The sequence below is a fragment of the Bos taurus genome, unplaced genomic scaffold, assembly GCF_002263795.3.
Source record: "Bos taurus isolate L1 Dominette 01449 registration number 42190680 breed Hereford unplaced genomic scaffold, ARS-UCD2.0 Leftover_ScbfJmS_1316, whole genome shotgun sequence".
NCBI classification, from domain to species: Eukaryota; Metazoa; Chordata; class Mammalia; order Artiodactyla; family Bovidae; genus Bos; species Bos taurus.
The window spans coordinates 31,679-59,239 of NW_020190421.1; the positions used below are offsets into that span (position 1 = coordinate 31,679).

Consider the following 27,561-nt stretch of genomic DNA (forward strand, 5'->3'; position numbering starts at 1 on the left):
AAGAGGGTGGCCACCTGGCAGCCAAGAGGAGAGGCCTCAGGTTAAACCAGCCCTCATCTTTGACTTGCAGCCTCTAGAACTCTGAGAAAATAAATTTCCGTTGTTTGAGCCACTCATTCTGTGGGGTTTTGTTGTGGAAAGCCTAACAAATCAGTATGTTACCCCAGGTAGAGATTTCTTCCTGGATACTCTTTCTACTTTCCTGTCATTCCTAAAGGCTATCTCAAGATCTTGCTTATGTGATTGCAACTACTTGTTTCAAAAGTTGTCTAGGCATAGGCTAGGTCTTGATCTTAGCCTCACCAGAACTAGCATAGAGCCTTTCAAAGAGCAGACACTCAAAAAATAAATGAAGACAGTAAGAGGTCAAACTTGTTAAGGTGTAATACTTCCTGCATTTTGAAGAAGCATATCGAGGTATAAATTATTTAAATTGACAAAACAGAAGACAGAAAAGATGGAGAACAATCATGGTTGATCATGTTTTGAAATTTTTTTCATTTTATTTTTTCATTCCATTGTCCCAGCAGTGTTATTGTGGGATTGCTTCCCATTTTGGCAAAAGTCCCTATTTTGATGTCAAATTTTCTTATCTGGATGATTTTTTAAAAGTCTTGGTCTTCAGTAGGGGTGGGAGAAGCTGCTGGACATGGCCGTGGAACATGTCTGGAAGTGAGAGTCGTGCCAGGCCTGGCTGGAACTGTGGCTCGAGCTCTCTCCTCCTCATCTCACAAAACTTCTTCATATTGTGATGAGAAGGCACTGGGGACTATATCATTGACTTTTGCCAAAAACTCCAAGACTTTGATTTCACTGGTTTCCGCATGGGCTCGTGGGCCCCACAGGAACTCCTAACGTGGAGGATCACTGTTGGCAACCTGGCGGTACTCCAGGTACTTCATCGTCACAAAGTCTTTGGTGATGAGCTTCCTGGGCTCTCCGTAGATGAAGTGTTTTCTCCCAGCATATACTCGCATCATATTCAAGAATCTCCAGATGTCTTCCTTAGCAGCACAGTTGCCCTTCACGACGATCAAACCCAGAACTGTCATCAAGAGACTGGTCTTAGGTAAGCCCCTACCATCCTACACTCTCCCATTGTTGGGCAGGTTCAGTTTGCTAACAAGGTCATAGGAGTGGATGGTTGAATCAACTTCCTTCAAGTCAACTGCAAAGACAGCCTCGATGTGTTCAGAGGCTCTCTTGAGAATCTCGGCAAATCGGTTATGGTATTTTGGGTGGATAATCTTCAGTATGGTTTCCTTCATGATGGGCTGCTTCATTTTATATTTATGCAGAAGGAACTCTTCCAACAAACTTGTCATGCTGTTCAGAGTATCACTGTAGGTGTTCTAAGTAGAAGATGAGACATTGGAGGAACGTGGATCTTCCTCATTTTGACTGGTATCTTTTTCATCAGATGTTGTGTCAGAAGTAGTTGAAAAAGTGCTGGTAGTAGATGGGGCTTCCAAAGACCCCTGGGAAGTGCTATTTGACCCAGTAGCTGATGAGCTCTGTGAATTATCTTCTAAAAGAGAAGAAGTAGAGGGAAGCTCTTCCATTACTGCAGCGGGCTGAACTCCCCTGTGACTCTGGGGCTCATATTGGGCCTGGTGGCGTTTCTCATGGATGCAGAGCTTATGATTCTGACCCTGAGGCATGATGCCTGCACTGGGGGACAATGATTAGAAGTGTGAGTAGGAGGGCAGGTGATAAGGGCCCACAGGAAGATGAAGGTTGAGTGTGCATTGGCAAAAGGGAAATACCACCTTGGTTATCACGAAGGCTACATTTGTGGTTTTTTGGGGGGCACTGTTCTGAAAACCCCCAGGGTTCCTATTCTCCTAATCAGCTGTCCTTTGGGAAACATATTGAAGGAAATTAGAGTGATCTTTAGGCTCCATCCTGCTACCCCTGCCTCAGGCACGCTGGGGTGACAGAAGGGGCTGGTAGTCTCCTACACAGAGGCATCTGTTATTTCACATTCAAGACCACCACCCAACTAGTGGCCAGTCATAAGACCCATTCCCTCTGCTGTCCTGTATTTGTCATCACAAATTTCCCTGGGATTTCTGAGAAGTGAAGAGGTCCTCAGCTTATCACCCCAGTCAGTAGTTATCACCCAGTACTGAGTGCTAAGTGGGAAGTTTTCTGTCCTGGCCTCTGGAGTCCTCAACACGAATTAAGAGAGCTTCCTTTGGTTCCCCATAGGGCCTGGTGTCCCCACCCCTTTCTTGGAATAGTATTTGCACCTTCATACTAAGGGGTTCACCTCCTACACACCTGGTGTAAATAAATGTTGATGGAACTTCAGCTTGATAGCTCTGCCCTGGTTCTTCAAGGGCTATAACGAACAGGGCTGGTTTCATTATCACTTCTTTTTATTGGTAGATGATCCCTCAGTCCTTGCTTTGACCTCTGTTGTGGCCTGAAATTCTACACTCCCTTCCACTTAGGTCCACCCCCTCTACTACAATACTTTCTTACAGTAGGGCAAGCATCCCTGTGAGACCCCTAGGAGAAAGTAAGATTCTCCTCATCCGTCCATAGCTGTCCTTGGTTTTCTGAGGCGAGGGTGGATGAGATGAATCATATGGTTATGGGCTGTGTGGTTCCCTTCGTCTTCAGGGTATTCAGTTGGTTTCTGGAAAACCTGGAAATAATCCCACTGCTGGCCCTAGGCTATACCCCTTGGACCATGTCCCAACCCCTCTTGTGACATCACAGAAGGAAATGGGCATGTCATGTCAACAATAAGCAGGTATCCCAGGGATGCCAGGAAGGGCAGGGTTCTGTGTGGTTTCCTCAGAGTTCTGAGATCAGGGGGTTTTGTAAGTCCAAAGCTGGACTCCTGGAAGCATTTGGGGCTCCTTTCTCTGTTTACATAAGGGAGCTCTCCTCAGGCCAAGGTCCTCACTCCCTGTGGTGCCAGAGAGGGAAAGTCTGGGAATGCCACATGAGGCTACTCTTACCTGTGCCTTCAGGGATGACATCAGGATTCAGGCTTCTTGGGGCTCTCTGTGTTCAGTGTAGGGGTATGCCCTCACTCAGGTACCTCACCTTGACTCCTGGGGGACTCTGGATTTCCTCTTTCTTTCAACCCAAGGTGACCCATGTAGACCAAAGACCATGTCCTTGCAAGCCCTGAAAAGAAGTGAGGGAACATGCAGCCTGGCAACCCTCTCTTGGCCTTCTGAGAGCCGACACAGGCCAGTCTCTCTGTGACTTCAGTTCCTCATTCATCTGTCTTTACCTTGACTCCTGTCTCTTCTATGAAAGAGTTCTTGGTAAAAGCCACGTCTTTGAAAAGTCTTAGTCTGCCTGCAACAAATCTCACAGAGAGTGGACTGAGTCCCAGGAGTGATAGGGAGGCTACAGTCCGGGAGGGGGCCCCAGCATAGGTGGTGTGCTATCAGAGAAAACACGCTGATCTCTTCCTTCTCTTCACTGACCAGACACAGCCTCTTGTAGAACCTTCACTCTTAACAGATTTACTCTCTGAAAGGAAGGGGCTGAATTAAATGATTTTCTGCATCCCTGATCTATTGCAGTTTACTGACATTTCCTATGTAGATAAATTGTCACTGAATGCAGTCTCCTTCCTTATTCGTACTTCACTTTTATTTTCATTTTTTGTTACTTATTTCTGGGGCTTTTTATTCCAAAACTGTGTTTGGGGTATGAAATTCTGCTATTTCACATGTGAAATACCTTTTGGACTAATGTTCAGAAAGAGGAAGTGACCCAAGGTTAGCCTAATCCTGGAGGAGTGGCACAGTATGGGCTCTGGAGGAATTCAGTGCCAGGGTTCAGTCCAGCTCCTATCATTTATGAGCTTTGAGTCTGAGCTTCTTTATTCCAGCTTCTTTATCTGCAAATTGTGTTTGAAAGAGTCTATAGTGTAGGACCACAGACATGTGTGATGTATGTAAATCACCTGGCACAGTATGAGGCAAGCTTTGGTACTTTGAATGAATAGCCGTTTTTACGAAGGTGATTTTGACCCCGAATGATAACAAACTTCCATCACATAATTTTATTTCCAGGCTATACTAGAGAATATGCAAGTCCAAACAATAATCAAATCGACATCAGCACTAATGCTCCCAAGCAAGTAAAACTAAGCAGTATTTCCCTATTTGAGCACGTGTTTTAATAGGTGTTTGGGGTTATCTTCTCCACATGGATGCAAGGACAAGTTCGTTTGTCTCAAGGACCAGCAACTTCCCTCGCAGATGCTTTTTTTTTGTCCAAACCACCCCTAATTCAATCCCACTGACAGTAAAAATTGAGCCCTCCCTTAAAGTTTGCCAAATTACACTAAACATAACCTAATTAAACTGTTTAACAGAGCAAGTTCTGGTGCTCCCATCCCAGAAAAAGAGAGACAGTCCAGTGACGTCTTGGCATCTCACTTCAATGGGTATCACCTTTATTTCTCAGAAACTCTCTGGACAGCTTTTGATGAAAACACATAGTGTGAGTGTTCACTTGCCCTGGCTCAAGTGCACAGGGCCCCTTCCATTCCCTATGGTCTTCGGATATCCCCAAATAATGGTGAATATATGGTTTAGATATATTCCAGGTTTACAGCCTCACCTCTGAGAACCATCATATGAGTGTCTGGCATCACTCCCACAGCTTCATCTAGCCCATCATGCATCTGGACTGAACAGGACCTCCCACCGAGGAACTAGACTTTTCCCAAGACCCAATGCCACCTTAATCAGGTAACTTCGCCTTCCTTGCTCTCATCTGGAACCTCCTCTTCCACACCTCCCCCATTTAAATTTATGATTTGTTTATTCCTTAGAGTTAGCTCACCACCTTCCTTATATGGTCCCTGCTGCTAGACTCAAAATTCCATGGGCAGTGGCTTGGGCTTCATTTTTTTATCAACCCAGTACTATAAAAAAGCCTTCTAAACACAAGATGGTCAATTAATTTGGGAGAAAAAAGGAATAATGAGCAAAGACTCTCTTTTATTATGATTTAAATGTCATACAGTTTGAATAAGCTAAACAAATCTAAGTCCATGTTATTAACTTTTACAAGGAAAAAAGAGGACAGATAAGAAGACAAAGAATAAACCAGCGTTTACTCTGAAAGCTTTGTGATTCCCAAATACTTATCTCTAAGATTCTTACACATTTCCAAGTAAAATTCTACTCCAATGTTATGTTACCTTGTTCTGGACCATAAGGAAAACACTGAAGTCTTTTCAACTTGTTTACAATGAACTCCTAGTCTTAAACCTAACAGCAGTAAACATGACATCCATGACATTAATTAACCGATATTCTGAAGCATAATAAGCCTTATGAAGAGTAGTGACATTTAAAAATACAAAAAGCCTCTACCTCCCTACCTAAATCATCTATTTTTGACTAGATATTATTCATATGGATAAAAAGAAAACATGTATATTTTGTTAAACCTGCACCTAAACTCCCTTACTACTTAAAACTGTGAAGAACATATGGGTTTTGTTCCCCCCACCCCTACTACCCTCAACTATTTAAGAGGTGGACTGTTCTCTTCCAACACGAAGGGAACAAAGTGCCCTGATCCCTCTCTAGATATGGGAGGAGCTGTAGGACTTGGCCCGGGTAGGGGCACTGGCTTCAGCCATTGTTGGAGCCCTGGCCGCGCCTCTCAGTGCTGCTCTCTCCACCTGATCTCTCAGAGCCTCATCATAGAGGTCTGGGAAGGAACTCGGGACCTTATCCTGGATCTTGGCCAGAACTTCCAACACCTTCATCTTAGTGGTCTCAGCATAAGCTCGCGGGCCCCACAGGAACTCATAGCCCGGAGGATCACTATTGGGCACCCGGCGGTAGATGAGGTACCCCTTCTGCACCAGATCTTTGGTGATGAGCTTTCTGGGCTCCCCAAAGATGGAGTGCTTCTTCCCAGCATGGATCCCCAACACATTGAGGAAATCCCAGATCTCCTCCTCACTGGCGCGGTTACCCTTCGTAAAGATGATGCCCAGGAGCGCCATGAGGAGACCAGACTTAGGCAGCTCCTCCTCATCACTTGAACCTTCCTCAACCCCGAGACTGAACTTGTTGACGAGGGTGTAGATGTTCCTGCTGCAGTCGACTTCCTTCAGCTCCAGGCCAAACACCAGCTCCACGCGCTCAGAGGCTCTGCTCAGGATCTCAGGCAAGTGCTGCTTGTACTTCCTGCCGATGACATTCAGCATGCCGTTCTGTGTGATGGGCTCCTTCTTGGTGTACCTCTCCAGCAGGAAATCCATCACCAAGCTGGCCTTCCTCATCAGAGGATCTTTGCGAATGCTCCGAGCGAGCAGGGCTGCCCGGGCGGCATCTGCACTTTCCTCCTCGGGGCCCTGGGCACCTTCCTCAGATCCTGCCCAGGAAGCCTCTGCAACAGGAGAGCTAGGGGCCATGGCTCCCTGAAGCTCCTGGCCATCGCCAGCAGCAGGGGAGCTCGGGGGAGAACCCTGAGGGGCAGAAGAGGGGGAGGATGGGCACTCCTCTCCTGGGGCTGCAGCAGCACTGGCATGGGCCTCCTGAGTGTCCCCCTGGACCTGGTGGCGTTTCCCATGGGCATGTTGCTTGTTTTTGTGCTTCCGAGGCATGATGACACAGGTCAGGGACTGCAGGCGGGCGTGCAGTTACGAAGGCAGGCTTTGAGTGGCCTTGAGGAAAGAAAAAGAAATGTTAGCACCTACACCAGAGAGGGTCGTCCCCGGTTTAAACCAAGTCTGCTTCGTAGGTGGCCTTGAGTCCACTGCTCTAGGACCCACAAGTCTCCTGTTCTCCTAGTCAGGCTGTTCCCTGAGACCCCTGAGGAAGAAGTGAGAGTGAGCCCTGGGGCACAGCCAGACATCCCTGCCTGGGCGTTAGAGGGGGGCCTGTGAGGGCTGGCAGGGGAGGCATGTCCTTTCAGTTCACATTCATAGTTAGGATGAAAAATGGGGAATGACTCCCTAGCACCCGCCCCGATCCCTCTTCTGCTCTGAAGGCTGATGCTGCCACCTTCCCTGTGACTCTGGAGAAGGAGAGGAGGGAGTGCTCAGCCTCCCACCTAAGGGTCCCGGGACCCGCCCTTCTGTATGCAAGCTCTAACCTCCCCACTCAGACCGCAGCCTCCCTTCCCTGTGCTTGGCCGGGAGTAAGCACTGACTACAGAGGAGGGTCCTGATTCGCCCGTGTGTCCGCGAGGATGGTCCTCACCCTGGCTCCTCTTGAGCCCTGACATCCTCCCTGTACTGACCAGCTACCAATCCCTCGGACCGAGGTGCCCTCCTCCCTCAGTGTCCCGCATCCGAGATTGCAATGAGGGTGACCTGCAGCCGTTAGAGCTGCCCAGATCCTACCCGGATGCTCTGAGGCCAAGTTCGGGGGGTGGGGGTTTCACGTGGCTGCTGTTCTAGGGTGTGGAGACCCTCAGTACTCCCCGACGGTCCCTCCTTTAGCTACAGGGCTCTGGGCTTTCCCTCTAATGAGCAGAACTGGAGTCCACCAGCCCCGGACTGAAGCCTTCCTCTCGGAGACCACCTGGGTGAAGTGGATGGACTTGGGGCTTAAGATGCAGGCCCGAATTCTCCAGGGGAGAGCAGGGGCAGAGTGGCCGGGGGTTGTCCGGCCCCCTCTTTTCAGAGGGAAAGGCTTGGGCGTGCTGGACGTGTGTCCCACACTTGTAACTCACGTCACCTCACACTCAGACCCCTGTTGAGACCTGGGAGTCCTCCGTTTGGGCACCCTACACGGCAGTTCTCTAAGACGGCAGTTCTCTAAGACGGCAGCAGCTCTCAAAGATGGCTTCGCAGCCTCAGCGTGGTGCGTTGTCGTCACTTCCGGTCATGTGGATCTGTGTTCCAGGCGGACAGCAGAGGCGGGGCCAGGGCGGGCGGGGTTCCGGGGGACCTTCCCAGAGGATTGGCATGTGCACTTTTCCTTGAATTGTCGCGGATCCTGAGACCTTCCCTGTACCGAGCAGAGTCTACGGGCCTCCCTCCCAGGCTCTAGGTTCCATCAGCACCCCAGCAGGAATTGTTTCTGGCCTGGCCGAACGGGCTTCCTGGAGCTTCTGAGAATGTCAGTGAGGGCACTTTCGGGCCCCGTCTTCTGGGCTGAGTGATGCTCTGTCCACTCTCCGTGTCTTCCCTTGACCCCTGTAGGTGGTGTGCTACGTCCCATCTGCTGACCTGAGGCCAAGGCCTCCCATCGAAGACATCAAGTCCCGAGACTTCTGCTGAGAAGTGCACATACATCTCCTCTGGACCTTTCTGCCTGAGGCTTCCAGGAAATGGCTGCTGCAGGTAAGATGAGCTGAGAGGGAAGGATGGGAGACTACCTTCTGTGGTGTGGAACCCCTCACATCTCACTCAGGATCTACATATTGACTGCTGGCAGGGCCTGGAAATCCTTCCCTTTCTGGTATGAATCCACCCCTGTCCCCCACCATGCCCCACACCATCCCAGCAGAGTAAGTGAAGGGGCTCCTTAGCCTGACCGTTCTCACTTTGGGCTCTTAGTCGACTGCAGGCGCATTGCTCGAAAGTTCTGAGGTGAATTTCTGTCCTTTGGTATAATTTTTGGGGTACTCAATTTTCTCTTTTAGTCCCTGCATGATAGTCTATTAAGGTGATCACTTAAAAGGGCCAGTTGTCATGCACTAACAAAGTTTGTGCTGGTTATTTCATGACGTCTGGGCCATGCTGCCACATCCAACTCAGACTGGTTCCCCATGGTCTTGGCATGGGAGCTCTGAGATGCTACCTCAGATTCCTTCAGTGAGGCTGTAGGGATACATGGCCCCAGGGCACAGTGGAAGAATCAAGGGCTGCACTTTAAAGCCTTTTCCAGCCGATCCTGTTGCCTTCTTCCCTTGTAGCCTGCACAGCCCTTGTCAGTCTCTGAGTACTCCCTCACGTTGACACTCATAGGGTCAAGTACATGAGAGACTTATTTTGCCTCGGGGATTATTTAGTTTTGTGCTTTTGCTTTTGTTAATACTTGTCTTTATTCCTTGTGTAAGTTTTCCATGGTTTATTCTGGGTACAGGAAACAGCAGCCCATGTTTGATTGTGGTCTCAGCTGGTCTGACTGGAGTAGATCTGCAAAGGAGTTAAGCAATATCAACAGTCTTACAATATCTGCTCCTCATGAATACACATAACATACTATTCTGTTTGAGACTTTTTTGTCCTAAGGCTGTCAAGAAATTCTTCTTGTTGCCTCTATGTGGAACCTATACATTGTTCTGAGGATTTTTTGTAGGTACGTTTTTTTTTGGTATGGTTGCTTTTATTTGTGCTGGATTTTCTATTACGTGGTCTAAGTAATTGTTGATTCTTCCAGGCCAGACTCTTGGTTTTGCTATGGTGATCTATTTTATACGAGATAGCTGAAGTTATTTATACGTTTGAATACTTTCTGTGCTTGTTTCCTCAGATTTTTAATTCGAGGATAAATTCCTACATTATCTTTTGTTCTTCATTGTTCCTGTCTCTTATTCATTTGGCATTGTTGTATATAACTCTGTACTGGCTATGTGTTCTTGTCCAGATTTTTTCTACATTTTAAATCAGTAGAGTTTATGAAAAATTTTATTTGGAGGAGAATTGCTTTATAGTGTGTTAGTTTCTGTTGTACAACAGTATGAAGCAGCTCTAAGTATGCATATATCCCCTCCATGAGCATCCCTCACGCCACCCCCATCTCAGTCCTCCAGGTTGTCACGGAACAGCAGTCTGAGCTCCCTCTGTTGTAGAGCACCTCCCCACTAGCTCTCTCTTGTACACATGGTAGTGCATATATGTCATAGCCACTCTCAGTTTGTCCCTCTCTCTCCATCCCTTGCTGTGTACATGTCTTTTCTCTACATGTGTCTCTATTCCTACCCTGCAAATAGATTCATCAGTGCTATTTTCTAGATTCCATATAAATGTGTTAATACACAATACTCTTTATTCTCTTTCTGACTTACTTCACTCCGTGAAACAGACTCTAGGTGCATCCACCTCACTGCCACTGACTTAAATTTGTTACTTTTATGGTTGAAGAATATTCCACTGTATATATCTACCACAACTTCTGTATCTATTCATCTCTCAGTGGAAGTTGAGGTGGTTGCTTCCGTGTCCTAGCTATTGTAAATAGTACTGCAATAAACAGTGCGGTCCGTGAATCTTTTCACGCATGGCTTTCTCAGTGTGTATGCCCAGTAGTGGGATTGCTGAGTCATCGGGTAGTTTTATTTCTAGTTTTTAAAGGACTGTCCATACTGTTCTCCATAGTGGCTATATCAATTTACATTCCCCCTCAAAGTGCAAGAGGGTTCTCTTTTCTCCATGCCACTTCAGCACTGATTGTTTCTAGATTTTTTTATGATAGCCTTTCTGGCAAGTATGAGGTGATGCATCATTGTAGCTTTGATTTGCATTTCTTTCATAATGAGTGGTCAACATCTTGTCTTGTGAGCCTCTCTATTTTTCTAAAGAACAGATTTAGGATTATAGAAAATTTATCAGATAGTGTACAGAGTTCCTATAGAGCCAGTCTCTTCCTCCACTTAGCATCTTCTGTTATTAACATCTTGGAATGGTTCAACTGATACAAGTTCGTTTATTAAAACTGAGCAACTAATATCAATATGGTGTTATTACCTATTGTCCATTGCTTACAATATATTTTACTTTTGTTGTTTTGCAGTTCTGTGTTGTTGCTTTTGTTCAGTTGCTCAGTCATCTCTGACTGTGACCCCATGCTCCTTAGCACGCCAGGCTCCCTATTCTTCACAAACTCTTGGAATTGGCTCAGACTCTTATCCATCCAATTAGTAATGCCATCCAACCATCTCATCCTCTGCTGCCTCCTTTTCTTTTTCCCTTCAATCTTTCCCAACATCAGGGTCTTTACCAATGAATCAGCTCTTCCCATCAGGTGGCCAAAAGTTTGGAGCTTCAACTTCAGCATCAGATATTCCCATGAATATTCAGCATTGATTCCCTTCAGAAATGACTGGTTTGGTCCCCTTTCTGTCCAGGGGACTCTCAAGAGTCTTCTCCAGCACCACAATTCAACAGCATCAATTTGTCAGCGCTGAGCCTTCTTTACGGTCCAGCGCTCACATCCACACATGATCCCTGGGAAAATCATAGCTTTGACTAGTCACACCTCTTTTACTAATGTGATGTCTCTGCTGTGTATTATGTGATCTACGTTTGTCATAGCTTCTCTTTCAAGGAAACAGCGTCTTTTAATTTCATGGCATCTTTTAATTTGGGGCTTCCCTCATAGCTCAGTTGGTAAAGAATGTGCCTGCAGTGCAGGAGATCTGGGGTCAATTCCTGGGTCAGATAGATCCCCTGGAGAAGGAAATGGCAACCCACTTCAGTATTCATGCCTACAGAATCTCATGAACAGAAGAGGTTGGGAGGCTACAGCCCATGGGGTCACAAGAATCGGACACGACTTAGTCACTAAACCACGACCACCACCGACATGGCTGCATCCACCATCCACAGTGATTTTGGAGAAGAAAATTAAATCTTCCATTGTTTCTAGTTTTTCCTCATCTGTTTGCCATGAAGTGTTGGGACCAGATGCCATGATCTTAATTTCTTGAATGTTGAGTTTTAAGCTAGCTTTTTCATTCTCTTCTTTCACTCTCATCAAGAGTCTCTTTAGTTCCACTTCAATTTATGCCATAAGGGTGGTATCATATGCATGTCTGAAGGTATTGATATTTCTCCCGGCAATTTGATTCCAGCTTGTGTTCATCCATCCGGGAATTTTCATGATGTACTGTGCATATAACTTAAATAATCAGGGTGACAATATGCAACCTAATGTACCCATATCCCAATTTTGAACCTGTCTGTTGTTCCTTGTCCACTTCTAACTGTTGCTTCTTGACCTGTACACCAGTTTCTCAGAAGGCAAGAAAGGTGGTCGGGTATTCCCAACTCTTTAATAATTTTGCAGTTTTCTGTGATACACACAGGCAAAGGCTTTTGCATAGTCAAACAAGTAGAAGTTTTTCTGGAATTCACTTGCTTTGCCTATGACCCAGTGGAGATTACCAATTTGATATCTCATTCTTCTGCCTTTTCTGAATCCAGCTTGTACATATTGAAGTTCTCTTTTCAGATACTGTTGAAGCGTAGCTCGAAGGATTTTGAGCATTCCCTTGCTAGCATGTGAAATGAGCGCAATTATATGATAGTTTGAACATTCGTTGGCATTGCACTTCTTTGGGATTGAAATGAAAGCTTACCTTTTCCAGTCCTGTGTCCTCTGCTGAGTGGTCCAAATTTGCTGGCATATTGAGTGCAGTACTTTAACAACATCATCATCTAGGGTTTGAAATAGCTCAGCTGAAATTCCGTCACCTCTACTAGCTTTGTTCTTAGGAATGTTTGCTAAGGCCCACTTGACTTCACACTCCTGGATATCTGGCTCTAAGTGAGTGATCACAACATCACTGTTATCTGGGTCATAAAGACCTTTGTTGAACAGTCCTTCTGTATATCCTTGCCACCACTTCTTAAAATTTTTTGCTTCTGTTGTGTCCCTATAGTTTCTGTCCTTTATTGTGCCCATCTTTGCATGAAATGTTCTCTTGGTATCTCTAATTTTCTTGAAGAGAACTCTAGTCTTTCCCATTCTATTTTTCCCCTCTATTTCTCTGCATTGTTCACTTGAAAATGCTTTCTTATTACTCCTTGCTGCTCTTTGGAAATCTGCATTCAGATTGGTACACCTTTCCTTTGCCTTTTGCTTCCCTTTGTTGTCAGGTATTCATAAGGCCTCCTCAGACAACCATTTAGCGTTTTTCATTTCTTTTTCTTGTGGATGATTTTGGTTACCACCTATACCTTGTTCTGAACCTTCATATTTAGTTTTTCAGGCAGTCTTCCTACCAGATCATATCCCTTGAAACTATTCCTCACCTCCACTGTATAATCATAAGGAACTTGATTTAGGTCATATTTCAATGGCCTAGTGATTTTCTCTACTTTCTTCAATGTAAGTCTGTATTTTGCAGTAAGGAACTTATGATCTGAGCCAGAGTGAGCTCCGGGTCATGTTTATGTAGACTATATAGAGCTTCTCCATCTTCAGCTGCAAGTTATTCCTTTAGTTCCTACTTTTCCATTCCATTCCCCTATTATGAAAAGGACATTTTTTAGGGATTGTTAGTTCTAGGCTGTGATGTACATCTTCATAGCACCACTGGACTCTAGCTTCTTTGGCATCAGTGGTTGGAGCATAGGCTTGGATTACTGTGATGCTGAATGCTTTGCCTTAGAAATGAACCAAGATCATTCTGTCCTTATAGACACTGCACCCAGTACCTGCAGTTTGCACTCTTTTTTTGACTATGATATACTCCATTTCTTCTAATGGATTTTTGCCCACAGATACAATGGTAATCTCAATTAAATTCACCCATTCCTGTCCATGTTAGTTGTGTGATTTCTAAAATGTTGATGGTCACTCTTGCCATGTCCTGCTTGACCAATTTCCATTGATTCATGGACCTAACATTCAAGGTTCCTATGCAGTACTATTCTTTACAGCATCAGACTTTACTTTTAACACCAGACACATCCACAACTAAGCGTCGTTTTGATTTGGCCCAGTCTCTTCATTCTTTCTGGAGCTATTTCTGGCCTCTTCCCCAATAGCATATTAGACACCTACTGACCTGGGGTGCGCAGGTATCTCCCCCTGGTATGATCTCCTGGTATCATATCTTTTTGCCTTTTCATGATGTTCATGGGGTTCTCAAGGCAAGGATAGTGAAGTGGTTTGCTATTCTCCTCTCCAGTGGACTGCATTTTGTTAGAATTCTCCACCATGAGCCATCCACCTTGGGTGGCCATGCAAAGCCTGGCCCGTAGCTTTTGAGTTACACAAAGGTGTGATCCATGTGATCATTTAGGTTAGCTTTGTGTGACTGTGGTTTTCATTCTAGAGAATAGGGCATTGTAGTTCTTCTGTCTGCCCTCTGAAGATTGAGATGAAGAGGCTTGTGGAAGCTTGCTGATGGGAGGTACTGCCTATGAGGAAACCTGGCTCTTGCTCTATTGGGCGGGGTAATGCTCAGTAAATAAATAAATAAAAATTAGAATATCATAAATAAATATGTAATTATATCAATATAAGTAAAATCCTTAATGATATTCATAGCCATTAGTTTGTTACTGAATACCTCATTAGGGATTTTGATCACAGAGAGAAATATGTGAGATGTAGCTAATATGGAGGAGCATGATACTTCCCTCTGCCCTTCTGCAGGTTTTTGCAGGTGGTCGAAGAATTAAACTGATGTGAGACAGATTAATAGGATAAAATAAATGTATAATAACACATAGACATGAGAGAGACCCAGGAAAACTGAATAGCTCATCAACATGGCCAAAGCCCAGAGCCAAAGAGAAAAGAAAATTTTAATGGTAGTTCTTTAGGACCTGAAAGAATAAGAAGGAAGTTCCCATGGAGATGGGAAAGGCAATGTTGGTAAATGAATGTTTTCTGTGCCAGGCAGAGACCCCGGGCCACAGAGTGGACTCTCATCTCTAGGCCCTGCCAAGATTTCGCCACCACACCTTGCCTATAATCTTTGCAGCTATCTCTGGTCATAGTTCTCTTCAGGGAACAGGACCTTTGCCTAAGTTCTTTCAGCAGTTAGGCCAAAGGTCAGGTTCCTTTCTGAGTATTTTGGCCTTGATTGTTTTCAGTTAGAATAATCTGTGTATCAAAAGAGACAGTTTGAGATGGCATGTTTTGCTCTCCCATACTAACTAGGAAAGTAAAAACAATTACAGTAAAGAAGAGAAATTTAAAAAGTTATTAATCCTAGTTTCCTTTGTATGACATTTACATTTTGAAAGATACATGTTAACATATAAAAACACTGTGTGAAATAACAGCCTATGAAGGAAAAATCTGATTTACTTTGCATTGTTCTTTGGAAAACCATGGAATGTTTAAATAAAAGTACATTTACAGTCACTGTTTCGAGTCAATGGCAGCAAATATTTCTTGCAGCATGTTGCTTTACAATGTTGTGTTAGCTTCTATTCCATGCTAAAAATAATCGGACATACATATACATATATCCTCTCACTTTGGATTTCCCTCGCATTGAGGGCATCCCAGTGAATTAAGGAGAGTTCCCTGTGCTATACAGTATATTCCCAACAGTTGTCTAGTTTATACATAGTATCAATAGTGTGTATGAGTCAATCCCAATATTCTAATTCCTCCCACCCTAACCCTTTCTCCCTTGGTACCATACATTAGTTCTCTATATCACTGTCTTTATTTCTGCTTTGCAAATAGGGTCACCTATGCCATTCTTCTCGATCCCATATATATACATTAATTTTCAATCTTTGTTTTTCTCTTTCTGACTTCCTTCTCAGTATAACACTCTCTAGGTCCATCCATCTCTCTAACAATGACACAATTTTGTTCATTTTTATGACTGAGTAATATTCCACTGGGTTACCCTCGTGGGTCAATGGTAAATAATCTGCCTGCCAATGTAGGAACCGTGATTTCTCTCTCTGGGTCAGGAAGACTCCCTGAAGAAGGAAATGGCAACACACCCCAGTATTTTTACCTGGGAAATCCCAAGGACAGAGCATTCTGGTGAGCTACAGTCCTTGGGGTCTCAGAAGAATCACATACAACTTAGTGACAAAATAACAAAAACAATATTCCATTGCATGTGCCTTCCACAGCTTCTTTATACTTGCATCTGTTGATGTAGATCTACGTTTCTTCCACGTGCTGGTTGTTGTAAACAGCTGTAAACAGTCCTGCAGTGAACATTAGAGTGCTTGTCTCTCTTTGAATTATGGGTCTGTGGTCTCTATGGCAGAGTTAATGCTGACCTGTAGGAAGGCTTATGCCAAGGAGGACCTCTAGGACTGCTTCTGCCAGTGCCCCCATCCCTGTGTTGAGCCCCAGCTGACCCATGAATCCACAGGAGACTTTCGAACACTTGGAGGTAGGTTTGATTCAGTCTCCTGTGGAGTAAATGCTCCTTTTCTCTGGATCTTGCTGCATGCGAGATTTGTTTGTGCCCTCCAAGAGTGGTGTGTCTGTTTCCCCTACTTCTGTGGGAGTCCTATAATCAAATCCCACTGCCCTTGAAGGTCAGATAACCAGGGAATTCCAAGTCCCTTTGTCAGAACCGCAGGCTGCATTCCTTGATGTGTGGTGCAGAGCTTTCACAATCGTGGGAGAACTTCTTTGGTATTTTTGTTCTCCAGTTACCTACTCAGAGGGTATGGGATTTGAATTCATTGTGATTGTACCCCTCCTATTATCTTGTTGCGACTTCCACTTTTTCTTTGAACGTGGGGTATCATTTTTGGTGTGTTCCAGCGTCCTCCTGTTGATAGTTGTTCAACAGCTAGTTGCAGTTATGGTGCAGGAGGAGATGAACAGACATCCTCCTACACCGCTGTCTTGAAACAGAAGCCTCTGAAATACAGTTTGGAGTAGGAAGATGACAGGAGAACTGAAGGACACTAGGTCTGCCTCAGGCTGGGAGGAGTGGAACAGTGTGGCCTCTCGACAGATGCAGACCAAATGTCTATTTCCAGCTCTGTCACAAGTCTTGTGAACTTGAGAATACTACCAAATTCGTAATCTGCAAAGTGAGTCTTCTAAACCCTATTTTGTAGAACTATTGTAATATATGTGATTTTTTAAATTTTTTTAAAATTTTATTTTATTTAACTTTACAATATTGTATTGGTTTTGCCATATATCAAAATGAATCTGCCACAGGTATACATGTGTTCCCCATCCTGAACCCTCCTCCCTCCTGCCTCCCCATACCATCCCTCTGGGTCATCCCAGTGCACCAGCCCCAAGCATCTAGTATCGTGCATCGAACCTGGACTGGCGACTCGTTTCATATATGATATGCATATTTCAATGCCATTCTCCCGAATCATCCCACCGTCTCCCTCTCCCTCTCCCACAGAGTCCAAAAGACTGTTCTATACATCAGTGTCTCTTTTGCTGTCTCATATACAGGGTTATTGTTACCATCTTTCTAAATTCCACGTATATGCATTAGTATACTGTATTGGTGTTTTACTTTCTGGCTTACTTCACTCTGTATAATAGGCTCCAGTTTCATCCACCTCATTAGAACTGATTCAAATGTATTCTTTTTAATGGCTGAGTAATACTCCATTGTGTACATGCACCACCGCTTTCTTATCCATTCATCTGCTGATGGACATCTAGGTTGCTTCCATGTCCTGGCTATTATAAACACTACTCTGATGAACATTGGGGTACATGTGTCTCTTTCAATTATGGTTTCCTCGGTGTGTATGCCCAGCAGTGGGATTGCTGGATCATAAGGCAGTTCTATTTCCAGTTTTTTAAGGAATCTCCACACTGTTCTCCATAGTGGCTGTACTAGTTTGCATTCCCACCAGCAGTGTAAGAGGGTTCCCTTTTCTCCACACCCTCTCCAGCATTTATTGCTTGTAGACTTTTGGATCGCAGCCATTCTGACTGGCGTGAAATGGTACCTCATAGTGGTTTTGATTTGCATTTCTCTGATAATGAGTGATGTTGAGCATCTTTTCATGTGTTTGTTAGCCATCTGTATGTCTTCTTTGGAGAAATGTCTATTTAGTTCTTTGGCCCATTTTTTGATTGGGTCATTTATTTTTCTGGAGTTGAGCTGTAGGAGTTGCTTGTATATTTTTGAGATTAGTTGTTTCTCTGTTGCTTCATTTGCTATTATTTTCTCCCATTCTGAAGGATGTCTTTTCACCTTGCCTATAGTTTCCTGGTGCAGAAGCTTTTAAGTTTAATTAGGTCCCATTTGTTTATTTTTGCTTTTATTTCCAAAATTCTTGGAGGTGGGTCATAGAGGATCCTGCTGTGATGTATGTCGGAGAGTGTTTTGTCTATGTTCTCCTCGAGGAGTTTTATAGTTTCTGGTCTTAAGTTTAGATCTTTGGTCCATTTTGAGTTTATTTTTGTGTATGGTGTTAGAAAGTGCTCTAGTTTCATTCTTTTACAAGTGGTTGACCAGTTTTCCCAGCACCACTTGTTAAAGAGATTGTCTTTAATCCATTGTATATTCTTGCCTCCTTCGTCAAAGATAAGTTGTCCATATGTGCGTGGATTTATCTCTGGGCTTTCTATTTTGTTCCATTGATCTATATTTATGTCTTTGTGCCAGTACCATACTGTCTTGATGACTGTGGCTTTGTAGTAGAGCCTGAAGTCAGGCAGGTTGATTCCTCCAGTTCCATTCTTCTTTCTCAAGATAGCTTTGGCTCTTCGAGGTTTTTTGTATTTCCATACAAATTGTGAAATTATTTGTTCTAGCTCTATGAAGAATACCGTTGGTAGCTTGATAGGGATTGCATTGAATCTATAAATTGCTTTGGGTAGTATACTCATTTTCACTATATTGATTCTTCCAATCCATGAACATGGTATATTTCTCCATCTATTAGTGTCCTCTTTTATTTCTTTTACCAGTGTTTAATAGTTTTCTATATATAGGTCTTTAGTTTCTTTATGTAGATATATTCCTAAGTATTTTATTCTTTTCGTTGCAATGGTGAATGGAATTGTTTCCTGAATTTCTCTTTCTATTTTCTCATTATTAGTGTATAGGAATTCAAGGGATTTCTGTGTGTTGATTTTATATCCTGCAACTTTACTGTATTCCTTGATTAGTTATAGTAATTTTCTGGTGGAGTCTTTAGGGTTTTCTATGTAGAGGATCTAAAGCTCTTGCAAAAATGGATTTCAAAGAATGACATTTATTCCTCTGATAATGACTACAGACCATAGTTTGTGAATTTTGTTTTTTTAGTTGCATGAGATATCAGAAATATGTGGCACTTTCAGAATGAACACAGTTCTGCTTAGTAAAACTAAATAAAATTTCCCCATTTGTAAATATGCCATTTGAATGTAGAGGAATCTCCCCTGCCTGGATGCTACTCAGAACTTCTAGAATTTGTGTCAAGGACAAAGATCTTCCCTTCCAGTTGCCTTTTCATCCATACCAACAACCCCCATTTTCATTAATTTTACCAGCACCAAAAGTGTAGCCTTCATTTGAAGTTCCCCAAATTATGCTTAAAATAGGTAGTAGAACATTTCTGTAACATAGTGGCCTCTGACCCCAGTGTGGAGACTGCTGTTACAGTGAGTATTAGATATCTCAGTTCAAGGAAATACCATCCTTCTTTCCGGCAAACACCCTGGAGGCAGTGGGGTAAATCCCCAGTTTGTGCACTGTGTTTCTCCATACTAGGGCAGGAGCACAGAACCCATTTAATTCCTGTCCGAGGTGGAGAGTCTCTCTGTTTTACCCACAGTCTCAAAGTAAGAATCAAGGGTAATCTTCCATTCCGTTCTTCAACTTCTCAACTTAAACCCCCCATTTCAGGGTCACCCACTGCCCTCAATTCACTCAGCCTCATTTAGCCCACCAACCCACGTAACTTCAAATTACATCCTCAAGGGAACTGCAGTGTTCCAAAGCACCCACATGCCTCGCCTCAAAGCATTTACTTTTGACTTGCTCTAATCTGCAACCTCCTCTCGTTCTCATCCCTGGTTTCAACTTGCCACATGTTTAGGTCTCAAAGGGTATCTCCCCATCTGCTTGATATGGCCGCAACTTATAGACACTTAACTTCTATGGACAGTGGCTCAGGCTTCTTTTTATTACCATCCCCAGTTCTGCCATGGAGCATTCCAAGGAGTACTCAATTACTGGTTGGAAATAAGAGTGACAATGATAAAGTTGTCTACTTTATTACTATGTAATTTCTCCCACAATCTTGAATAAACTCAGGAAATACTTTTACTAAAAAGGAGTATTAAAAGAATTTCACCAAAAACTTACCAAAATTGACTTTTTCTTTTCTTTTTTACTTGACCTAAGTTATTTTACCTCAGAGTCTCTTCAAATTTGCATGAAAATCCCTCTTCCATTGCTGTGTTTTCTTGTTCTAGATCACACAGCAATCAAAAGATTCTAAATTTGTGTTATAAAATATAAAAACTTTAACTGGAACCTGATGAACAGTAATAAATATGTGATCCATATTTTCACCAGCAGAACACTGATTTCCTGTTTTTGTCCTCCCAAAGAGAAAGAATTTATTGGAGAAACAGAGCAGTTTTAAGTAGCAGTTTTATGAAGCAGAGCAAAATTACACTCCTGAGAAGGAGGAGAGCAGGCTGTCTGGAAACCAGAAGTGGTCCTGCCATGTGGTAGGGTCATGTGTGTCCTGTGTCATTTGACTGACAAGTTGATGGACAGCTTTAGGTTATATAACTTTTCTCCTAGTGTGCAGGCAGTTACCCATAAGTACCCACGCAAAATCCATGGAGTGGGAAGAACGACAGAAACCACAGTGCTATTTTTTATAAATATGGCATCATGAACCCTGGGTTACAGTAGTCACCGTTTAGGTCTTGGTGCACCTCTGACACCCCTTGCTGGCACTTTGTCTTGCTTGGTCCTGACATGGCTGGAAACCTAGTGGTGGTCATTGGCCAGAACAGGGAGCCTCTCTGGGTGTGCTCTGACCACCAGTGTTCAGGTGGGGAAGAGGAAGACAAAGCATCCCTGGCTGCTAACCTGGCTCAAGTATTATACTCCCAATTAGATTCTGAGCAGGGAACAGCCATCGTTCCCATGGGAAATGGTTGGGACTTTGCCATGTGATAGCTGTCTCCCAGCTGAGTGCAGAATCTGTATATAGTTGTCCTTTCTGCCTGAGAGAGTGTCTGAGCAAGGATGATATAAATGTCCTTCTGGATTAATTCAAAAGTCATAGATGTCTAAACTTGTCTAGATATTTTTTGGGGTCATCTGAGAATTTTCCCTAATCTTGTTTTATCCAACTGAGATCCTGCATGGAGAGGGGAACTTGGATTCTTATGGAAGTCTGGTGGGCCCTATGACTTCCTGAGGTGGATAGAGTTTAAGGAGTTCTGGAGCCCCAGGTTAGATGAGGGCCGGGAATAGTGGTGTTCAATGCTGAGTACAAATGAAGAAGAGGTCTGTGGTCCAAGAGGCTCCTTCTTTTGTCCAAAAAGAGTTCCTGTGAACAGGGCTCAGTGGCTGGCTGATGGTTAGTACCATCTGGAGAAGGGGAAGGGCTTTTGTAGGCAAATTAAGCATTGCCAAGCCAGCAGAGTCTACCTGGCAAGTCTTTCAAAGTTCAGAGTTTTTCCTAAAGGCAAGGAAGACTTGGACATAAGGGACCTCGCTGGAATCCTAAGGGCAAGTCTTCAGCAATGGACAGTCAGTTACCCATCTGAAAAGGAAATGACGAATGCTCATAAGGGGCTTTTGGTGTCACTGAATTCCCTTATGGATTTTTCATGGCTGTGGCATCCCTCACCTGTAATCTTGCTGGGCAGAATGTGGTTCAGTTCTCACCCCAGGGAACGTTGTGGCTTCCCTGAGTATTTTTTTTTAAGAAATTATTTATGTATTTCATTTTGGTTGGGCTGGCTCTTTCTGCTGCGTGTGTGTTCTCTAGTTTCGAGGAGCAGGGGCTACCCTTCATTGGGGTGCACTGGCTTCTCATTGTGGTGGCTTCTCTTACTGTGGAGCACAGGCTCTAGGACGCATGGGCTTCACTAGTTGCAGCAAGAAGTGGTAAAGTAGAAGAAGGTTTAGAAGATTGCTGTTGTTGTTCAGTCTCTAAGTCATGTCTGACTCATTGTGGCCCCATGGATTGTAGCCCTCCGGATCCCTGTCCATGGGATTCTCTGGGCAGGAATACTGGAGTGGGTTGCCATTCCCAACTTCAGGGGAGCTTCCCAATCCAGGGATCGAACCCCGATCTCCTGCCATTTCAAGTAGATTCTTTACCATCTGAGGCACCAGGACAGCCATATTTCAGAAGGTAGCCAGAAAATGTTTAGCTCAATTTCTTTTCTTTTCTTTTTTTGTCCATTCTCACCTTATCCTTTAGACACTCTCAGCTTGAATTTTATAAACACAAAGTGGAGGCATTCATGGCATACAGTGTCTGGATTTGGACACCCAAAGGCAAAGATATTGGGAGTCTACGTGCAGAGACATGCAGAAGAAAGTGACTTTCATACTAGCCCTATGAGCTAGTTTAACAGGCCGTAGTTTAAATTTTCGAAGGGGTGGCATGGAGACTTCCTCTAGATGAAACCTATCACACCAGGTTTTGACTCAAATCCACATGGCCAGGACTCCAACCCCCCAAAAATCCAGATTGGAACTTGAACCGTGGTTTTTTAATTAGAATCACTCACCTGGTAGCTGGACTTAAGGCAGCTCAGGTTGTTTGTGTCTCAGCACAGAAGGAATTCAGCAAGAGGCAAAGTGTTAGGCAAGAAATAGATTAATGTATATAGGATGCTTGTAAGAGATGCAAGCAGTCAGGTGTTGGAGCTCTGCCTGGAGGATTAAGTGGAATACATTCTATAGTCAATGGAAAGTGGAGGACTAGGAAAGACTGCCTTCTTTGAGTACAGGTCAGGCTTACATCACTGCCTCCCAATTCATTTGGAGCAGGAGAGTGTCTGACCTTATGAGGTCAAACTTGGATTATTGTAGAACTTCTTCAAATGGATAGAAGGGTCGTGACATTCCTCTTTTACCTAAAGGCCTGGGGAACATCTCATGTATTATTTATGGCTTTATATTTAAACAAACCTGCCTTCTTCCACTATATTCTGATGCCTTTCTTGAACAATGTTAACTTATAATGGTCTACCAATTGTTCCTATGTTTCTCTACCTCTATTCCCCTCCTAGACTTCTAGATCTACCAGTCTGTCTGTCTGTGCTCAAGCCCTCATTCATGTCTGACTCTTTGCAACCCCATGAACTGCAGCACTCCAGGCTCTCTGTCCATGGGATTCTCCAGGCAGGAATACTGGAATGGGTAGCCACTTCCTCCTCCAGGAGATATTTCAGAACAGCGATCAAACCTTCATCTCCTGCATTGCACGTGGATTCTTTTCCACAGAATCACCTGGGACAGCTACCTGTATCCTATGCTATTCTATCCCTGTCATATGGAGGCAGGCTCCCCGAGCCAAGAGCTGTCGTTTCTCTTGGTGGGAGCCTTCTAATGAAGGTCTCCAGCTTGGACTATTGTCTGGCTTTTAGTGAGCAATTTTCTTCCCAAAAAGTGAAAGGGGTAGTCATACATGTGCAGAAACATCAAAGGTAAACTTGCCTAGCAAGGACTTTAGGGGAGGAGCACGCCACTTGGTTTGAAGCCTAACTTCAATTCCCTTTATCATGGAGGATTGGAAGGACAAAGGCCCAGGGAAATCAGTCTGCACAGAGTAGCTGACCCAGGTATGAAAGAACTATCCTCCCTGCCACATCAAGGGTTACCTGAAGCTCCTCTGGCAAAATGACCAGGGGTCCTCTGGGAACTGTTGGGAGGTCTTGCAGCTCCTATCTATTTACCTGAGGACATGTCCTCAGAGTAAGGCCCACAACTCTCTGAGACCCAATAGAAGAAAGCAGAGGTTGCTTAACTTACCACATCTACCCGTTGTCTCTCAGGACAGAAAGCTGTGACTGGAAATTGAGGCCTTCTGATGGCTGGCTGCACCTGTCCTCAGTCAGGCTCCTAGGAAGACCTGTATTTCTTCCCTCTCTTCATTATTAATGTCCTCTCTCCAGGTCCTCACACTGACTTCCCATCTCCTAACGAGACCTGTCCTCTCATGCGACAGCCTTAAATTCCCTGAGACCTCCTCGGAGGATGTGAGGGCTGCCAACCTGTGGTCACTCATGGCTGACCCTAGGGGAGGGATTCTATAAAAGTGGTATAGTGTGAGTGGTTCCTTTAGTCCTCATGGTCCTCTACGTGACTCTTGGCATGAACTGGAATTCCTCCTGAGGTTGACCCCTGAGCCCCAGCACCTCACCTCCTGAGATTCTCTTAAAAAGAAATGTGTGGGGTGCATCATGCCTGTGTTCCCAAATTTGCCAGTGCGAGGTGTAGAGGGGCAGGGCTGTGTTCTAGGTGCAGTCCCTTTATTCTCATTTGGAGTCACTAGCTTCCACTCTGTACTGAAGTGAGGCTTCTCCCAGTAGACCAAGGCTCTCACCTCCCTGAGACCACTCTAGTGGAAAGAGAAGCTCTTCAGCCAGAAAGCTTTCTCCTGGGTCTCATAGGGCTGGCATCAGGGCTGGGCCTCCACAGTCTCCCCTGTTCTGGGCTGAGTGGTCCTCTTGCACCCCGTTCAGGGACCTCATCCTCACTCCTGACCAGACCCAGACTGCAGCCTCCGCTCACCTGAGGCTGTGCTCCTCAGAACAAAGGCATTACTTTCTTGGAAGTTCTGGATTGGAAGACAGGATGAACCAGATGTGTGCAAAGCTACTGGGGCCTTCTGAGGAGGAGAACATTCTAGGGCTCCACTCTCTTCTGGAGTCAGTGGTCCCCCAGTCTTAGATCAGGTTTCTTACCTTGACTTCCAGTAGCATATGGGAATCCACCCTCTCTATTGGCTGAATCAGCTGGCCTGTGGCCAAGGCTTTTGCCTTCTTGAGACAACAGAAGGGGAGGTGAGAGAGCTACTCCCTGGCTACCCTTGCCTGTTCCTCCGTGCCATCCCCCCTGCTATGGGCCGGTGGGTCCACTCATCAGCCCCCAGTGTCCTCACTGTAAATCCTATGAAGGCCTCTTAGGATCTCCTACTTGGGCAGAATTGGAGCTGCTGTCACAAGACCAAGGCACTCAACTCCCTGCGAACCCCTCCGCCCTTGCCCTGCAGGAAAGGAAGGCACACCTCAGACAGACTGCTCTCCCCATGGCCACACAAGGCAAGAAGCAGGGTATAGTTTGTGGGACCCCTAGTGTTCTAAAATCTTCCCCTTGATAAGTATCAGAGACTGGGACTCTTCCATCCATTGACCTGAGGACACAGTGCTTAAGCTAAGGCTTTTATGTCCCTGAGAATCAAGAAGGATAAATGAGGGCATATTGATCTTTTCAGGATATCTAACATTGCATGTGTTCATGACCACATTGTCCCTGAGTAGTTTTGTCTTCTTTCATACCATTCATTTATCAGCATTTTTTAAACTTTATTCCAAAACAGTTCTTTGGGACAGGGCCCCATGTATCCAACCAGACACATTTTTTGGAGTGTTTAGAGGAAAAATGAATGAAAAGACATGATGTCTGGCTTAGGCTGGGAGAAGTGGCACATTGTGGGCTCTGCACTAATCCAGATCGGGGGACTAGTCCTAGGAAGGTCACTTCATCAGTTCGTGAACTTGAGAAATTTGCAAGTTATCCATCCATAAATGGAGTGCTAAATCTGATGCTGCATGAATGCTGGAATGCATGTTCTACATATAAAGCAGTGGCATACTGATTAAGTATTGGTTTGTAATAAGTGGAAGTTACGATTACTATGAACCCCTCAAATACCACCTTCCCATCTGAGTTAACTTTTAATCCAGGAGACAGCAGAGAATATGCAGTGAATTGGGACAAAAGAAACAAATATTCTTAAATGAGCTAAATAAGTCAAAGTATTTTTTTTTATTTTTACTAAAAGAAAGTTTAAAAGAAAGGTAAACCACAACTTAAAGACTTTTTACTCTATTCTTTTCTCCATTTTCTTTATGATTCTCAAAAGTTTCTGTAGTCTTCTTTCAAATTAGCATGAAAATCACTCTTGCAGTGCTATGTTACCTACTTTCAGATCATAAAGACAATATAGATGGCTCCTGAATTTCTTTTATATCTACCAAAACTGTACCTTTAAAACTTTTCAAACAGCAATGAACATAACAGCAGTATCATTACCAAATTAATACTCTGAGGAAAAACAACCTCTTAGAAGTAAAAATATTTGAAAAAAAAATGAAACAAATAATATTTACAAGTTACTCGTGTGAAACAGAAAGAGAAATGTGATGGAAAGAAATGTGATGTAACCCCCACCACCATGCACTCTTTAGAAGCTTGACTAGTCTTCAAGAAAAATTCTCTTCTAATGTCATGTTATCTTGTTTTCATTGTGAACAATATATTCAGTACTTTCAGTGTGTTTTACAAATACACAAACTTTTAAAACATTAAAACAGCTGAAAACTATGATTTATATGATTCATACATTTGAACTCTGAAGCACAATACACCTTATCAGAAGTAAGAACATTTGAAAATACTAAACACCTCCTTCACCTCTTTACATTTCTAATTTAAATCATCGTTCATTAGGTATTTCTCATGTGAATACAAGAAAACAGATATATATTTTGTTAAAACAAACTAGACCTAAACTCGCTTACCACTTAAACTGTAAGAAGATATGGGTTTTGTTCCCTCCACCCCTACTACTCTGCACTATTTAGGAGCTTCACTGCTCTCTTCCAACACAAAGGGAACAAAGTGCCCTGCCCCCCTCCCTAGATGTGGGAGGAGGCCCTGGAAGGGGCACTGGCCTCAGCCTTGCTTCGAGCCCCGGCCGCACCTCTCAGCCCTGCTCTCTCCGCCTGATCTCTCAGAGCCTCGTCATAGAGGTCTGGGAAGGAACTAGGGACCCTACCGTGGAACTTGGCTAGAGCCTCCAGCACCTTCATCTTACTGGTCTCAACACAAGCTCTCGGGCCCCACAGGAACTCGTAGCGCGGAGGATCACTATTGGGTACCCGGTGGTAGTTCAGGTACTCCTTCTGCACCAGATCTTTGGTGATGAGCCTTCTGGGCTCCCCAAAGATGCAGTGCCTCCTCCCAGCATAGACCCCCAACATACTGAGGAATTCCCAGATCTTCTCCTCAGTGGCGCGGTTACCATTCATGAAGATGACCCCCAGCAGCACCATGAGGAGACGGGACTTGGGCAGCGCTCCCTCATCACGCGGACAATCGTTTCCCCCGAGGCTGAGCTTCCTGATCAGGGTGTAGATGTTCCCTCTACCGTCGACTTCCTTCATCTCCAGGCCAAAGACCAGCTCCATGCGCTCACGGACTGTACTGAGGATCTCAGAGAAGTGCTGCCTGTACTTCCTGCTGACGATTTTCATCAGGGCGTTCTGCGTGATGGGCTCCTTCTTGGTGTACTTCTCCAGCAGGAACTCCACGAGTATCCTGGCCTTCCTGGCCAGAAGATCTTTGCGAGGGGCTGCCTGGGAGGCACCTGCACTTCCCTCCTCGGGGCCCTGGGCACCTGCATCAGATCCTGCACATGAAGGCCCTGCATCAGGAGAGCTAGGGACCATGGCTCCCTGAAGCTGCTGGTGATTGCCAGCAGCAGGGGAGCTCGGGAGAGAACCCTGAGGGGCAGTAGAGTGGGAGGAGGGGCACTCCTCCTTTGGGGCTTCAGCAGCACTGGCCTGGGCCTCCTGAGTGTCCCCCCGGACCTGGTGGCGTTTCCCACGGGCATGGGACTTGCTCTTGTGCCTCCGAGGCATGGTGACAGCAGGTCAGGGACCGCAGGTGGGAGTGCGGGCAGGAAAGCAGGCAGGAAGGCACCTGGAGGAGGGACAAGGACATGCTGTGAGAACCTTCAGCGAGGAGAGTGGTAGC

The 27,561-nt window shown here is 44.7% G+C and overlaps 1 protein-coding gene and 1 pseudogene across 1 annotated transcript; both read right to left on the bottom strand.

Moving 5' to 3' along the window:
* Positions 1 to 517: 517 nt before the first annotated feature.
* On the bottom strand, positions 518 to 2,034 carry LOC112445418 (melanoma-associated antigen B5-like; annotated as a pseudogene).
* A 2,917-nt stretch (positions 2,035 to 4,951) lies between these two features.
* Positions 4,952 to 27,546, bottom strand: LOC112445420 (melanoma-associated antigen C3-like). Its single transcript, XM_059884381.1, has 2 exons — positions 26,460 to 27,546; positions 4,952 to 6,643 (listed from the first exon to the last, which is right to left on the bottom strand). The coding sequence occupies exons 1-2, from the start codon at positions 27,444 to 27,446 to the stop codon at positions 5,576 to 5,578; spliced, it is 2,055 nt and encodes a 684-aa protein (XP_059740364.1). The 5' UTR covers positions 27,447 to 27,546; the 3' UTR covers positions 4,952 to 5,575.
* Positions 27,547 to 27,561: the final 15 nt, after the last annotated feature.

Bases quoted from the DNA above. Each gene is read 5' to 3' on its own strand.
- LOC112445420 (XM_059884381.1), bottom strand. From the start codon at position 27,446: ATGCCTCGGAGGCACAAGAGCAAGTCCCATGCCCGTGGGAAACGCCAC. The intron at 6,644-26,459 runs GCCTCCTCCCAC...CTGCCTTCGTAA, and splicing joins AGGCCAGTGCCCCTTCCAGG to CTGCACGCCCGCCTGCAGTC.